The 16,691-nt window shown below is 56.7% G+C and overlaps 2 protein-coding genes across 22 annotated transcripts in view; one reads left to right on the top strand and one right to left on the bottom strand.

Moving 5' to 3' along the window:
- DRC4 (dynein regulatory complex subunit 4) overlaps nt 1-16,691 on the bottom strand; it is a 53,842-nt gene that overhangs the window by 17,654 nt on the left and 19,497 nt on the right. For 20 of the 21 annotated variants that reach the window (XM_078063217.1, XM_078063219.1, XM_078063224.1 and 17 more), the window contains one exon: nt 14,217-14,371. The exons of the other annotated variant lie outside the window; for it this stretch is intronic. In XM_078063217.1, the coding sequence (XP_077919343.1) occupies nt 14,217-14,303 (87 nt within the window). In that variant the 5' untranslated portion in view covers nt 14,304-14,371. The remainder of the gene's footprint in view (nt 1-14,216; nt 14,372-16,691) is intronic. 21 annotated transcript variants of the gene reach the window in all.
- Nucleotides 3,772-11,178, top strand: DBNDD1 (dysbindin domain containing 1). The gene is made up of 4 exons (XM_036119731.2): nt 3,772-3,925; nt 9,011-9,157; nt 9,536-9,676; nt 10,454-11,178. The coding sequence occupies exons 1-4, from the start codon at nt 3,895-3,897 to the stop codon at nt 10,609-10,611; spliced, it is 477 nt and encodes a 158-aa protein (XP_035975624.1). The 5' UTR covers nt 3,772-3,894; the 3' UTR covers nt 10,612-11,178.

Raw genomic sequence — 16,691 nt, forward strand, 5'->3', positions numbered from 1 at the left:
AAAAGAGAGTTTTGAGGTTCCCTTCCTAACCTTTTGCTCTGAAAACCGCTAGTCATTATATGATTTCGAAAGTGAATTTCACCCTATTACCTATGTGCATCACTCTGTCACCCAGAAAGCTGAGAGTGCCTATCTTTACACAGTATTTGTCCTCTTTTTTTCTACACCCTCTACATTGGCATCTTCCTAACTAGTGGTTTTGCAGCAGGTCATGTTTTCCCATCTGCTTGCGGATGGAGAAGATTCCAGAATCTTCTCCCCCTGGAGAGTTGCACTGAGGACAGAGTGTGAGTACAGAAGAAGGGCTTAGGTGAGCTTGGATCGGCCAGTCCCACCCAAGGAGGAAGATGCCTCGCTCGTTGGGCTTGCTTAGGCCCCAGCTCACACACAGAGGTAGGGATCTGAGAGCCACAGTGATGACCCTAAGGGGCTTCTGATTGCCCACCCAAGCCCCGGCTGCTTTGGAGTGGGGCTTGCACAGAGCCATGATTTACTTATAGCCGGCCCGGAGGCCTTTGTGAAGTCTGGTCATGTCACTGTGCCTGGACAGCCAAGAGCCTGCGCCTCTGAGCCAGACACCACTGGCCTGATCGGGGCCTCCTCCCGCAATGCCAGGGCCTCCCAGAGGAGGGTTGGCAGGCAAGACACTGCAGCTGGGTGACACAGAGGGGTAATTATTGTTATTTAACACTGCCCAATATGCTAGGTGCCTCATGCTGATTGGCTTTTTTGCTTTAGAAGTCTGGGATCTCTGAATTAAATAAATGCATTAACATTAATTCCTTTCAGCAAAAAGGGCAAAAGAATAAGAGGGTTAGCTAAGGATAACCGGACAGGGAATTCATTTGTCAAAACCAACAGAGTCGCCTAGTTTATCGGTACGGATTGCAGAGATGAACAGTTCAAGGGAGCCCTGGCCAGCAACTCCCTGGGCTCCTGACAGGGCCCACGGTGACCTGTGCTTTTCATATTGTATTTGAGTTCAGATTCTTAGAAAAGAGCCTTTTCTTCACATGTGTGGCTCAAGATACTTTTATTCAGCATCAAGCTGTGCAGCTCTGAAGCCCAGATAAATGGCATCTGAGTTTCCAGCAAAATCACAGAGGAAATGCTGATACATACAGACCCACTGATGTTGTCTCATGTCTGGCTCTTCCTAATGCCTGCTTCCTCGGTGGTCAGGTAAACCGCCCCAGGCCACAAAATCAACTCGATAGATGCCTGGATGTTAGGATAATAGAGTCCTTAAGAAGACTGAACTCTCTTTATTTACTTATTTTTGGGCTCTCTTTTAGAGATCGATAGTTAAGTATTTACAAATGAAATTATATAGCGCGTAGGATTTGTTTCAAAACAATCTAGCAGGGGTGCCTGGGTGGCTCAGTTGGTTAGGTGTCCGACTCGATCTCAGCTCAGGTCTTGATCTCAGGGTCATGAGTTCAAGCCCCCTGTTAGACTCCACACTGGGCATGGAGCCTACTCAAAACAAAACAAAAACAATCCAGCAGAGGAGGGAGGTGATTGATAGTAGGGAGGAAACAAGATCAGCCATGAGTTGGTAACTGTTGAATCTCGGTGATGGGATAATGGGTACATGCAGGTTAATCATGCTATTCTCTCTCCTTTTATTTGAAAATGTTCTTTTTTTTTTTTTTTTAAAGATTTTATTTATTTATTTGAGAGAGAGAGAGAACGAGAGACAGAGAGCATGAGAGGGAGGAGGGTCAGAGGGAGAAGCAGACTCCCCGCCAAGCAGGGAGCCCGATGCGGGACTCGATCCCGGGACTCCAGGATCATGACCTGAGCCGAAGGCAGTCGCCTAACCAACTGAGCCACCCAGGCGCCCTTGAAAATGTCCTTAATGAAAAGTTAAAAATAAATAAACACTGGCCTCTGGAATCAGATCACTTGCTGCTTACCAGCTGGGATGCCTTTGACAAGACCCCCTCTGTATCCACCTGTTCATCTCTCAAATGGGGATAATTATTAAACAATTGCTCTTACAGTTACTATGACTACATAACAGGTCACCCCCAAAAAGTAGTGGTTTAATACAGTGGCAATATCTCTCTTGCTCATGAATTTACAACTCAGCCAGGACTCGGTGGGACAGGACACCTCAGCTCCACAGACCACCCCCAGAGGGGTGGCTCAAAGGTGGAGTCTCATGTCTGCCCATTGGCCGAGAGACTTGAGTCTGGCCTAATGGCTATTGCCGGCCAGAACACACACAGGTGGCCTCTCAAGTGGCTTGGGCTTCCTCACGCAAGGTGGCCAGATTCCAGGGGGGCCTCCTGAGCTGAATCCCCTTATGACCCAACTTCAGAAGTCACATGGCATCATTTCTGCCACACTCTATTGGCCAGAGCCATCACAAGCCTCGCCCAGGTTCAACAGAAGGAGTATCGGTGGGGGAGTGTCTTGATGGGAGTGGAAGGTTCTGGAAGTGGAATCAGAAATACTGATCTGACCATTTTGAGAACTACAATCTGCCACCCCAGCTGACTCTGAACAGCCAGTGCCCATCCACTGCCCCAGCTTCCTAGGGCAGACTGGCTTGCTTATGTCCCCACCACCCACCCTATAATTCAGTTTCTTCCTTGAGAGAACATTCTCTCCCCCTTTTGGGGTCGCAAGGAGGCCATGGCTCACAACAAGGGCCAGTTCTAGTGGGTCATGAAATCATTTTAGAAGGTTGCAGACTGCAGTTTTTGTTTTCATTTGTTTTGTAAACTAAAGAAAAATGGGAACTATTAGCGAGCCTCGCTGACTGACAATCTTGAAGGCTGTGGGTTCTGTATGACTGGAGTTGGACGGGGTAATGAGTGCCTTGGTTGGCTGAAGCTATGTGGACCACCTGCCTTTGAGATGGTGCCTTTCCTGCAAACACCAAGTTCATACCCACCTCCCTCCTCTGTGGGCCTTTTCCACTCCCAGCCAGGAACAAACTCTTTCTCCCTGATGCTTTTCTTTGGTTTAGTTTGTTTTTATAAAAGTGCAGCCTTTGGTCTTGGATTCAGACCCTTTGGCTTCCAGTGCCTGGCTGTGTAACCTTGGTCAGCTTACCTACCCTCTCTGTACTCAGTTTCTTCACCTGGAAAACCAGGACACCGTCTTCTTAGGATCTCTGGGGGAATGACTGAGATACTGTGCACAAAGAGCTTGGCACAGGGTCGCGTTCCAGGGACTTACGTGTCGTTCTCAGCGCGCCCAGACCCCTGCCTTCCCTCCCGGGGCCCTCTCTCTGCCCGCTCGCATCTCCCTACCTCCCATCTCCCACCCACGCCCCCATCCGGCCTCGCCATTAAACTCTCGCCCAGCCCCACCCGCAGTGTTCTTCACAGTATTCATCACAATCTGCAATTCTTTGCTTTGGGGCCAAGGGTTTGGGCGCCGCCTTTGCTTCTCCTCTGTGCCTCCTCTCCATTGGCCCGCGAGGCGCCGGCACGTAGCCGGCACCCCATAAATATCTGGGGGTGAACAAATGGACGAAAGTTGGCACGGCTGCAGGAGAAGTGAGCGCGCTGGGGGCGCAGAGGGCGCAAGGGCCGGGCCGCGGATGGGAGGCCGCCGCCGGTTGCGGGTGGGTCCGCAGCCCCGGAGGTCGGTGGGAGAGGTGGTCCGCAGAGCCTGGGCCGGCAGGGGGCGCGCGCGGGGCGGGGCGGGGCCGCACCTGTGCTGCGGGGCTCCGGGGGGAGGATGCTAGGGGGAACCCGGGCCCCGGAGCAGCTGCGCGCCCCGCCCCGCGGGCTCCTCCCTGCCGCCGCGGCCCCCCGGCTGCTGCCCCGATGCGCTGCGCCGCGAGCTGGGGCCGAGTCGCCGCCGCAGCTGCAGGGGCGCCCGGGCTGGGTGACGCCGCCGCCGCCCGCGCCCCTCCCAGACCCCGCCGGCCGCATGGAGCCCCCGGAGGGCGCCGGCCCGGGAGGTGAGTGCGGCCCCAAGTCCCCAGGAGTCCCCGAGCTGCGCCTTCCCCCGCAGCCAGCCGCAGCCCCTTCCCCCCTGGCCCACTCATCGGCCGCTCCCGGGGGCCGCACAAGACCCACCGGTAGCTCCGAGTTGAGCCTGGCCGGAGCCGGAGGAAGCCTGGCCTGCCGCCGGGGGAGCTAGGCCGGGGGCTCCTCCCGGGAACGGCCCCCGCTTTAGGCGGGGGGCGCACACATCGCGTCCCCGCCCCCTTGTCCTCTGCGCTTTCAGTCGCCTGGCGCGCTCCTGGGTGGTTGGCCCAGAGTTTCGTGCTGAACCCCAAACCAGCAGAGCCGGGGTCCGGGGGGTCTGGGCATGGGGCGTGTCTGGGCCGCAGTTCGGGGTACAGCTCCGCGAGGCGTGGGGGTCGGCGCTGCCCTTCTGGGCCGCGTATCTGCTTTGTTCGCCGGGGGCTAGGGCAGGGAGGCCGGCGCTGGGATCCTGCAGGGCACCGCGCAGGGATAGGGCCGGGGGGGGGGGGGGGGAGGGGGGGGGAAGGGGGGCGTTGCACCCGGCATGGCCTGCCGGGGTGGGGGGGGGGCCTGCCCCACGCTTGCAGGGCTTTTCGGCCAGGGCGAGGCCCAGGGGCGCTCACATCTGGGAGGGCAGGTATGCACGGAAGGAGGCCTCCTCGAAGCCCCTGTCTGCTCTCGGCGACTCTGACGTCTGAGATTCTACCTAGGTCTCCCCTCTTTGGAGTCTGGCTCGGTCAGGGCGGCAGCTGGTGACGGGAGGCAAACTCTAGGAACCCCCACCTCAAGAGTCCTTTTCAGGAAAAGTGTTCGGCGCCATGAGCGCCTCCACCGGCCTGGCTAGGCCCCAGACGCATCATGGGTTTCCTGGAGGTCCCATCCCAGGGAGCCACTCTTGACCACACAGGGACTTGAGGAGGGACCCCAGCCACATCAGCAACCTCATCTGGAGCCCAAAGGGATGGCCCCCAGGGGGGTGTCCTGAAGCCACGGGCCCACCCACTGCTGTGTCTGCAGTCTGAGTTGGGCAGGTGCAGCCCAGACAGCTGTCTGAGGGCCTTTGTCACCCACCCGGCAAACACCACCGGACACACCCAGAGCTGGTGGGTGTGGGTTTTCTTTGTTTTGTCCCTTGTTTAAGGGATCCAGCTTTTTCTTGCCACTAACAGTCCCAGGACCCCAGGACTTCCCAGAGGCAGCTATGTGGGGACGTGATGGGAAAGGTTTGGAGGGCAAGGGCTGGAGAGCACAGAGCTGTGAGAGATGTGGGCAAAGCAGCTTGGCCCTCAGTTTCCATGTCCACTTCTGTCAGTGGGGACAGACTCACTTCCCTCGCAGGGCTGTGGGAGCCCTGAGTGAGACAGGGAAGGAAGGCGCTGGGGAGAGGGGCTTCATGATCCTCCAGTTTATGAATCTCACGTACTCATTCCATGCACAGAGATGTATTTATCAGGTGCCTACTCTGCAGGAGTCGGGGTGGGAGCAGAGGGGGCCACACTGGGAGGGCTCACACTCTGTGGAGCCATTTCCTGCCTACACAGTGGCCTGGTGATCCCCTTGCCGTGGGATCTCTCAAGATCATGGGTGGAGGGCTGTGACCATCGTTCTCTCAGTTCACGGACTTTTGAAAACTTGATTCTGGAGCATGTGGAACACACAAAAAAGTAGAACAATGTGGTAAAGCTCCGTGTGTCACCTCCCAGCCTGCTCAACCAGACCACCACCAGCCACCCTTCAGTAGTAATTTGTAGCCAATCTCGACATATTATTTCATCTGTAAGTATTCCTCAAAGTGTCTCTAAAAGATAAGGTTTTCATAGAGCATAATGAAAATCCCATTTTTGCACCTAAACGAATTAGCAGTAATTTCTTAATAACAAAGTGTGCAGACATGGAGATGAGAAGGAAGTGCGCTTCTTGAAGGGCCCCAACTGGGGCCTTTGGTAAACCAAGGTTCTGGACCCACCCAACTCCAAGTCTGTCCGAACGGCCACAGGGAGAGAGGCCACGGCCCTGCACTCAGGAGGCTGCGCCTTGGCACGGCCCACCCGGCATCCTCGACGTCCAAGGACAAGGGGCTAGGGAAATAGCGTACAGGTGCCCATCTCTGCCTCCCCACTGCCATTTTGTTGTATATGATATTCATTTATTCACTTCATTAATTTGTTCATCTGTTCATACAGAGCACCTGCTCGACGCTTAGGGCAAGGCCCAGGGCACACAGCAGGGAACTTAAGATTTGGGCCAAGTTCTCACACAAATGTGCTGGAAAATAGGTCAGCAGCCTAGTGCAAGGTAACCCTATCATATCCACTCACATCAGCCGTCGGTGCTGGGGGCGGAACTGTGGTGACTGTGGTAACTGCAGTCCCCATGGGGCACTGCTTTGCTGCCTGCACAGGTCAGGGCAGCAGTGCCCCTGCAGGGGCTTGATGGGGGCTACGCTGAGAATCACGGTGTTGCCACCCCACAGCCTGGCCCCGGGTGCCCCTGCTCAGCCTGGCACCAAGCAGCCCCACCCCTTGCCTGCTTCTGCGATCACTCCTGTTTCCTACCCCAGGAAGAGATGTGGGCCTCAGCCATGGACAGGTGATTCCTCGCACAGCCGCTTAGAAACTATGGGGTGGGGTCTTGGGCTTGTTCATTCATTGGACAAACATTTATGGTGCACCTACTGTGTGCCAGGACCAAGCCTAGGTCCTAGAGGTCACACTTCTCTTACCTACTCCCAGCCTCTGAGCCTGGTGCCTGGCGCACAGTAGGTGCACAGCAAATGTTAGTTGATGTCTTAGGTCCTCCTGGATTTGCCCTTCAATTCCATCCAAAATCAACCTTTGTTTCCACTGAGGATTTCTTTTATCATAAAATTCACTCTTTTAAAGCGTAAGGTTCAGTGCCTTTAGTATATTTACAAAATTGTGCAACCACCACCACCACCTAATTTTAGGATATTTTCATCAACCTGAAAAGCAACCCCATACCCACTAGTAGTCACCCCCCATTCCAGACACACCCCAGCTCCTGGTACTGTCTATGTCTTTTCTAATCTACTTTTCTACTCTCTGTGGTTTTGCCTGTTCTGGACATTTCATATAAATGTTATAATGCATGGCCTTTTGTGACCGGCTGCCTGCACTTACTGTAATGTTTTCAAGACTCATCTATGTTGTAGCCTGTGTCAGTGCTTTCTTTTTTATGGCTGAGTAACATCCCCTTGTGTGGATGGACCACATTTTGTTTATCCATCATCCATGATGCCATTGACCGTAGATGCTTGGCTCTTTCAGGGATGTTGACATTTTTCAGAATGTGCTTAACAGTTAGTGCAACAGTCTAGGCCGTCTGAGACCCCTGAACCCCAGCATCTATAGTGGTGCTTGCCCCTCACCCTGTACTGTCTCAACACCTGTGGACTTTATCCTTCCCACCTAGCCTGCATCTCCTAAAAATGGAGGTAGATGTTGTCCTACTCAGCTCAAAACCCTTCGGCGGCTTCTCCCAGAGTAGCAAAGTCCTGATGACATCTGTGTGATGTGTATCCCCTACCATGTCCCCCTGCCTCACCTATCACCATGGGCCATGTGCATGGAAGCATCTCACAATTATGAGAGCACAGGCCAGCGTGATGTGAGCCCGTCCTACACCCTGAGAGAGAGGGACCAGGTGCTGTACTTCCCCACTCAAGGAAACAAAGCAGGTTCCCGAGTCCGACAGAGTAAAGGCTCCTCAAGGACTCTCGACAGGGATGGATGGAGAGGTTCAAGGGAGGGGCCCCTGCTCACCCCAGCTCAGAGCAGGGTCTGAATTACATCTCTCGTGCCCTCTGGGTGGGAAGGTGTCCTTGCTGGGCTGGGCGGGCCGGGACAGTGGTGGGTGTAACTCTACCCTCCGAGGATACTCAGAAGTCACGTTCCAAATGCAGCAGAGAAGTGGAAACCAGATCCCCTGAGCCCCGTCCAGCCTGGCCAGCCCCAAACCCCATGTGATGACATGAATAGCATGGGCAGGTCCCCAGGCCCATCTTCCCTCAGCCACACTTCCCAGGGAGGGTGGTGCCCTCCCAGAGGAGGCCAGGTGTTGCCCAGCCAGCTCTACAGCTGTGAATGGATGGCCTATCTTCCCACTTTGCTGGAGACCCTTTAGACATGGGACCTGCTGGGCAGCATCCTGGCTGCTGACTGCACTGTTGAGGAAAGGCCCACCCGTGGCAGGCAGCTCCCGGTGCTAGGGGCCCAATTGGGCTCTCCTAGACAAGACCCTGGTGCATCACAGAGCACTGCTGAGGGGAGCCAGAGGGCATCTGTTCACTCTATGGGGCCACAATGGGGGCATGGGGGAGCCAAGGGATCCAGCTGCCTCAGGGGACATGCCTAACAGGTTCTTTGGCTGAGTTCGGGGAGTGACAAGGTGAGGCAGCAGGAGGGGGAGATGTGGATGGGCTCTGGAACATTCTGGAGGAACTGGTAGGAAATTTGGATGGAGGGATGTGAGCTAAGAGGTCAAGGTGTTGGCCCAAACAACGGAAGGGTAGGGTTGGTGCTTCTATGGGGCAGGGGTCCATCTCTGAGCGGCAGTCTCTACCAAGCAGATTGCTCCCAGGGCCTACTGCTCTCAACTGAAAAAAATAATAATAATTGTCCTATGTAAAAAATGAGCAATTAAATCTTTCAAAAAAAATTACATAGAAGAAACCTAGAGGAATATCCCCCAGTCTCTTTTACTATGAAAATAAATCATTATGCATTCAAACAGAACAATGTGCATTTTTGTAAGTGCATCCACAGAGGACAGACAGGCAAGCAGGGCCCATTCTGGATCAAAGAGACCCAAAAGGCAAGGAAATGCAAAAGTGACATGGGGCGGTTGGTTGGACCTGAAAGTAGAGACAGGTAACCGTGTTGCACACTCCCCTCCTCCTGGACCCAGTGGCCCTTGTCTGGGACCCCAGCCCAAGACCACCCCAGGCAACCCTGGTCGCCGCCCGGAGCCTCAGAGGAGGGCTCAGTGAGCCACGGACTCCAGTCTTCCCCACCGGCATCTCTCCTCCCAGGTAACACCTTCCGTCTTTGTTGCAGAAACCGTTCAGGAGGTGGAGGGACCACAGGCAGCCCTGGGCACCCTGGCCCACGGGGCAGGGGAGAGCTACCCCTCACCCACGGCCGAGGAGGAGGTGGGCATCCCAATACCAGCCCCGGGGCTCCTGCAGGTCACAGAGAGGAGGCGTAAGTACAGCTGACCTGCCCAGCATGTACTCTGGAGGGACCGTGAGCCCCTGGGGGATGGAGGGTCAGGTCCACATCCTGTCCAAACACTCCCCCAGGTGTGTGTGGGGGAGGGGTGCTCGGCTGGGCTCTTACAGCTCGGGCTCTGTGGCCTTGGCTATACCATCTGCAAAATGGGGGCCCAGAAGGCATTCAGTCTCCAGTGTGGAGAGCCGATGGGGGGATGGGGGTTCTGCCCCATCTTACCCTGACCCCGCAGGGCTCTACCCAGAGCTCTGGTTCTTCCCCGGGGCTTCGGCGGCGGCAGGGGGAGGGAAGGTGGTCCCTGGGTGGACAGACTGTGCCCATTATGAGCAGCCCCCTCCGCCTGCCCTGCAGAGCCCCTGAGCAGCGTCTCCTCCCTGGAGGTGCACTTTGACCTCTTGGACCTCACCGAGCTGACCGACATGTCCGACCAGGAGCTGGCCGAGGTCTTTGCTGACTCAGACGACGAGAGCCTGGCCGGTGAATCGCCAGCAGGTGGGCTGGTGTTGGGGCGCGGTGAGTGGTGGGCGGTTCTGGGGCCCCAGCCCATGGAACACGGCTCTCCACAACCCCTATTTTTGAAAATAATTTTCTCACACGTGTGTCAAAATTGGTGCTTGTCACTGCACCATCTCATTCAGTATTTTTGCATTTTACATGTCTACTTGCCCAACATCAAGGAATTTTTGTTTTCCTCAATTTTCCTTTCCAAATGCCAACAAAAGGCCAAAGTCATAGTCCCCATCAAAAGCAAAATTTACTACATGTGAATTTAATCACAAGTTAGGCCAAGCAAAGTGGGGTGGCCTTCATCAGCCCTGGCTCCACAGCTCAGGCCTTAGTTTCCCCTTCGGTTCCTGAGGAAGTGTTGCCCTTGGCCCAAGACGTCAAGGGCCCCAGAAATGGCAAGACCGCCAGTGGGGGTACGGGGACCCAGGGACCTTCTTCTCTCCCTTCTCACACCTTGTGCAGGTGGAGGTGGGAAGGGGGTGCTCAGATCCCAGCCCGGTAGAGCCTGCACCCTGGGAGGGTAAGGGGCCAGCTGGCTGCTGGGGCCAGGCTCACACCTAGGGTGTGGTCTCGGCTGCACAGGGACCCTCCTTGGGCATCAAAAAAGCCTTTGCCCGGGCTGCACCCGGACCCACAAGTCCAATTACTGGTGGCCTGGCATCTGTGTTTTCTAAGCATCCAGGGGACCCCAGTGTGTGGCCAGACACACACAGACCCAGCCCAGTAGCTGCAGGAGTGACCTGACCCCCGTGTTCCCGTCAGGCCTGCACCCACTGCCCCGGGCTGGCTGTCTGCGCTCCCCCTCCTGGACACGAACCAGGGCCGAGCAGAACCGAGAGAAGCAACCGCTTGGTGACCCGGAGCGCCAGCCAGCAATTGTGGACACATTTCTCACCGTGGAGAGGCCCAAGGAGGACTAGGCCAGCTGGCCTTGGGGCCAAGGCAGTGCAAATCTGGACAGTTCTGACCCCACGGACACTCTGCCCACCCCATGTGGCTCTGGGCCAGGTTCTCGGGGTGCCCCAGCACAAGCACAGCCCAGTGGCCTTACGTCCCCGCTCCTTTCCAGTCCCTGATCAGGGACCACAGCACCTGAGGATGAGGTGGGAGTGGCCTAGGCCTCTTGGAAACTTCTGTCTGCAGGACTGGTGCTCTCATCTGCCACAAGATTCCCAAGTGGGTGCGGGGTAAGGGTGACTGAAGCCGGAGAGAGCTTCTCTGCAAAACCCCCGAGGATCTCAGGGTTCCGGTCTGGGAATGGCTACACCACGCTGCGGCCTATGGGATGCTCTGCTATCCAGCCAAGAATGTGGGTAGGGGAGTCCCTCCTGAACAACGCCACCTTCCTTTCAATCCCATCCTCTTCTTGGCACCAGGACCTCCTCCCCAGGCCCTGAGACCCAGCTTGTCTTAGTTCCTGCGTGACAGCCGGGCCCACTGTCCTCGGCTCAGAACACCAAATATGGCACGACTGCCTCAGACCGTGGGGGGGGGGGGGGGGGAGTGGGCAGGGGGACACACCCCTACAGCCTGTCACGCAAATGCACACAGAGGCATGCAGTCCTAGGTCTGTGCCCCTGGATGGCGTCCTGGCCTGGGGTAGCGCAGCCCGAGGGGGACTGGGAACATGAGGGGACCCCGGCACGGCCCCCCAGCCCCCGACTTAAGGGCACCAGGCTCAGCTGCTCCCATTGCTGCTTTCTATGACCTAAGGGACTGAAGAGGCTCTGCTCTGACAGCAAGTCCAAGAACAGTTTTAAAATAAATGCGGAAGTTTGCTTCTGGTCCCCAGGCCAACCTGCCCTGACCCACTCCCCTCAAACATTTCTAGGGAAGGAACACCTGCCCTCCTGTAGCCCTGGGCGTGCCGTAGGCCCACCGTGCGCAGCTAGAGGCAAGCTCCCCGCCGAGAAAACCGGCCTCAGAAATGCTGAGGGACGGTGCCTGCTCCCTCTATACGATGAGCCCCAACTCAAGGGATGTTTACCAGGCATCATCCCGAAGTTCACTTAAAATCAAATCCCCTAAGGGCAGCTGCATGCCCCACCCACCCCACCCACCAGGATCATGCTCCCCATCTCCAGCCTTCCTGCTATGGCTTCCTTCCGCAGAGCTTAATATTTACACAAGATCGGATTAAAATCTCATCTCTTCCTAAGGCCCAAGCACGGTCTCTTCCGTTCCAGGTGACACAGGCGCTCAGGAGTGCGTATTGGGGGGTGGGGGTGGGGTTGGCTGCTCTAGTCTTCCTCCAGCTGAAGCCACCAGGGGCTCCTCTGGGCTGCTCACGTGGGCCATGTCTCAGGGACAAGTGCCCTGGATTTCTAGGCCTTAGGAAGTGAAGATCCTGTCCCCCACCCCCCACCCCGAGCCCAGGCCCGGAAAAGCACAAGGTGCACTCTGGCAAGTCTTCCCAGCCCAGGCAGGTTCCCGGGAGGCTGCAGGCCCAGAGCAGCAGCTTGTCACAAGAAGGGAGCCAGTAGGTAAGGCCTGTGAGGAGAAGGCCAAGGGTGAGGCCAAAACCCCAATCCTCTGGATTACCCATGAAACAAGGGGCCCAGAAGACAGGCCCTGGGCCCCATGCCAGGGAGTTATTCCCACTGGGCTCTCTGGAGGGAAGCCTGAGCCTCCCTCATGGAAGATTCCAGGCCAGGTCTCCTCTGTCCCTGGGCCTGTGTAGTGTGTGCCCGGATGGCCCAAACAGGTGAAGGGAAGAGCTGAGGAGACTCAGGGGAGGCGAGCACGAGGGCATCCAAGGCCGGAAACAGCAGGGGTTAGGGTTGGGGAGCACCCAGGTGTGCTGAGAGCATGCCCCGGACTCGAGAGGGGCTGTGCCAGGCCTCAAAATGAACAGGTCCCAGGCTCTGGACACCACAGAGCACCCTCCCCTCCGTCAGAGGGAGCCCCGAGACAGGACCCTGGCAGGTCCCCACACAGCTCAGCTAATGAAGGCTAGGTTTAGTGGGGACTTCATTACAGGATGGGCTCTGGAGATGTAAAAAATTCAGTAATGGCACGTTTTACAAACAACAAAAGTCGAAAGTGCTTGTCCCAAGTTGGAAATGCTATTTTTGAATCCAACAGAATTTTTAAACAAGTCCCAGTGTCTGGGAGAGAGCAGAGCAGAGAGCCAAGCAGAGAGCAGAGGTCCTATGAGGCAGCAAGCAGAACCACCCCCTCCCCAGGATGCGCCGAGCACCAGGGGTCCCGGACACTCACCGACCCACCCAAGGGCTGACAGCCCTCTACTGCCGTGATTCTGATACCTCTGGGAGGCAGCCTGCGTGGAGAACAAGCAGGACACTGCCCCTGAGCCCCAGGCCAGTTCTGACCCCAGCTCGCCGGGCCGGGCCCTGGCCATGCTCCAGGACCAACCAGACAACCTACGGCATCAGAGGCCTAGAGCTCACAACCCAGAACTGGCCTTCTTCCGTTTGGCAGCTCCCCAACACGAGGAAGAGCGTTACCAGGGGCAGCGACAACAGGGCTCTCCACATACAACCCAGGGGATCCCAAATCGGTCCAGAGCCCCCTCTGTGATTCTAACAAAAGGGGGTGGCAGGGAACATGGCTTGCTGGAGAAGGGAACTGAATCCAGACATACCCTCATCTGCAAAGCCGCCTACCCAGGGAACTAGTGCTGCTTTGGCTGAGAAACTGCTTCCCTCATGCTCAGAGTAGTGCCCGGGTGCTGGGGAGGCAGTGGGAGCGGTTCGGGGCCCCCATGGCTCCATTACCCTCCCCCAACCACACACCTGTGGGAAGTGCTGAGTTTCCTCCAGAACCACTGACAGGCCTTCCACCAACCCAAACAGCTGTTGTAAAAACCTAACACTTTCCCTTGATAACTAGCTTAGGTTTCCCTTTTCTTAATTCTGCCACTTAACTAAACCTTCAGAATTTCTGAACTGAGCCAAAGCCTCCTCTCCTTGGGGAAACTGAAGAGACCAGCACTCCCACTTGCCCGTGAGGCGGCTGTACCCACCAAATCCACCCACCACCCACCTCCCTTTGTGGGAGGCCCCTGGAGGTCCAAACTCAAAACCCCACCAGGAAGACACTCGCCCACTGCTCTCCCCGGGGGACTACTGCCCGCCCCTCTGACTGGGGACCCCGTCCTCTAGGGCTGGGGTCTGACTGCCCAGATCTAAAACACCTGTTTGCTGTTATCATGTTTTAATTTGTTTTCCAGTGATTTTGGAAGCAGCTCTCCTAGCTGGGCTCTCCTGCAGGTGGCGCTTTGCAGGCCCCTCCTCCCGCCCCTCAGGAAGGGACACGTTCTCCTGCAGGCTGCCCGTGCCTTCCACAAACTCCTCATGGGTGGCCTTCTCCGCAAAGGGCCAGGGCCCAGCAGCCCCACCACGTCGGCCTCCTCCAGCACCTCCGTCTCCAGCAGCGGCCTGCCCACCTAGAAATCACAGCTGCCTGTCACTCAGCTGCTCCCAGAACAGCAGGCCAAGGCAAACCCCAAACCCAACATCCCGTGAGGATGGGAGTGCCCCGAGCCGGGACCCGCCCCACTCACCTTGTCCACCTGCTCTCGGCACCAGGTCAGCACCTCCTCATCTATGGGCTGGGCAGTGGCCTCACTGTGCGGCTTCTCCACCAGCATCTCGCCTTGTCGCAGGGGAAGTCAAAGGACACCTGTCCCAGCTTTTCATTCAGCCCAAACTACACAATCTGGAAGTAAGGAGCTGGGGGTAAGCCTGGAGGGACTCAGCCATGCAGAGCCCCCCACTAGGGTGGCTGCCCTTCACCTGGGCAGAGGTGCTCTGGGTGACCTTCCTCAAGGTCACAGGCACTGATCAGCCCCGGTGGTGATCTGCCCAAAAAACAGCTGCTCAGCCACCCTGCCCCCCACCATCGTGCACATGCGGTCAAAGAGCTGCTCCTGTGTGGACAGATACTGCTCCCTGGGCAAACACGGGGCATAGCCGAGCCCTCTGCCCCAAGGGATGATGGACACCTAGAAGACACAGGCAGGCAGTACTCTGCTCACGCCCCACGCAGAGCTCTTGGCCCCTTCCAGGTCCCACCTATGGAGTATCCCAGACCAGTATGCCCTACTAGGACCACTGGTCACGAGGGCGTGGGAGGAGAGGAGACCCCTGGGCCCCACCCAGGAGTAGGTGGGTCCGGGTGGGGTCACCCCAAAGATTAACATGGAAACCACCTCCATCCTATCAGTCCCAAGGAAGTTCTTGAGGAGCCGTCCCATTGGGTCCAAAGCTTAGGAGTGAGGCAGGTTTGACGTCAAACCTCTGGGGTGTCAGGTGGCCGGCATCCAGATCCCACCTGGAACCAACAGCCCTCCTCCGCTACACACCCCTGAACAATCTTTGGAACCCGACTCCTAACCATTACATTCCCTGGGAAGGAGAAGGGCTGCCACTGTGAATGTACTGTGCCCACACGACCAGAGACCACACACAGTCACCCAGGTAAGGTGAACACTCAGACCGACCTTCAACACAGGGTCGGCATGCTCCAGGACCCAGCGCACTGCGTGTCCAGCCTCACGGCAGGCCACGGTCGCCTTCTCACTGGGCTGCAGGACCTGCGTCTTTTCCTCAAGGCTTACACATCAAATTCCCAGGCCAGTGAGAGGCAGAGGAGAAACGGACAGCCGGGAAGTGGGTGCCAAATCCGCCCCCCTCCACTTGGGGAATGCTGAGGGCTGGTCAGAGCCTCTGCTCAGCGAGTACGGACTCACAGCCCGTGCTGCACGCACACGGCTCAGGCCGTTTGGTGCCTGTCCCTCCACACCAGGCACTATGCTGCCTTCCGCTCTGCAGACACCTCACCTCCCCAACGGAAAGAACATGTCCCACCTCATGCCCTTGGCACGCAGCAGACGGCTTTAGGACGCCTGTTTTCAGCCAATGTGGTTAGCTATCTTCTCTGGCCTGCTCAGTGACCCCAGAAGCATGGAGACCAATGCCTCCTACACCCTAGCTGACAGGTAGTCATCAGCGCACAGAAAAGGCACCAACTCCCACTGGGCCCAGCTTTACAGCTGGTCAGCTCAGCAGAATGGCCAGGACAACCCTCCAGAAGCTGGAGAGACGTCTTGGGCTGCCCGACACTCCACACTTGTCTATGCACGTTGTGCTTCACTAACAAATCAAGACAAAGCAGCACTGTGAACCTGCCACTGGTTCACAGCCGTGAGGATGACCACGAAGGGCAGCCACTGGCCACCGGGACACCGCCCTGATGTCCATCCCCGGGAAGGCACTCACTCTGGAGAGACCCTAAGCCGCTGACCACAGTTCCCTGAGCTGCTGAACTGGAGCCAGGAGGCCAAGCAGGCATCACTGTGCTAAACCATGCACACCAGCACCCACCCACCTTCAGAGGCTGTCTTGGCAGCTTCCACAAGGAAGAGCCCACGGAAGCCCCTCCTCCCGTCTGCAATCAGCATCCAAACCAGGGCCTGATCTACTGCCCTGAAGGCCCCATCTCTCTGAGACTCTAAATGTAGCTCCAGACAGAGCATGAAAGCTATTGGCAGATTCCCAAGTCCCAAATTCTGGTTTGGAAAACTGACTATAGTTCCTGTGCACTGAAGTAAAGCTGGGCCCAAGAGCAGCGCTAGCAGGCCCCCCAGCTCAGCTCCAGTGACCGTCACAGCGGCCGGCTCAAGGTGCTTCTCCACAACACAAGGACTCAGGTGGCGGCGGCAATCAGCGCCGCTTCCCTGCAGACACTAGAAATGTCAGCACCTGACCCGGGGAAGGAAAACCTGTGGACATCAGTGCCCGGGACTGCACACTACGGGAAGAGCTCGCGACTACAGAGACCAGAGCCAAACTAGGGAGCGGCTTCGTCAGTCACTACTATTTTGGGCCAGTTTTTTGATTAAGCAACTTACTGAGATAGCGTAATTTAACATAAAACCCATCATAAGTGTATACTTCAGAAACTTCCAGTAAATTTATCAAGTCATGTGCCTAGTGCCGTAGTTTCAGACACTTCCATCCTCTATATAAGATAACCT

Source organism: Halichoerus grypus, chromosome 15, assembly GCF_964656455.1.
Source record: "Halichoerus grypus chromosome 15, mHalGry1.hap1.1, whole genome shotgun sequence".
In the NCBI taxonomy this organism is placed as follows: Eukaryota; Metazoa; Chordata; class Mammalia; order Carnivora; family Phocidae; genus Halichoerus; species Halichoerus grypus.

Coding starts and splice junctions, on each gene's coding strand:
- DBNDD1 (XM_036119731.2), top strand. CDS start 3,895: ATGGAGCCCCCGGAGGGCGCCGGCCCGGGAG. Junction 3,926..9,010: donor GGAGGGCGCCGGCCCGGGAG/GTGAGTGCGGCC, acceptor TCTTTGTTGCAG/AAACCGTTCAGGAGGTGGAG. Junction 9,677..10,453: donor GGCCGGTGAATCGCCAGCAG/GTGGGCTGGTGT, acceptor TGTTCCCGTCAG/GCCTGCACCCACTGCCCCGG.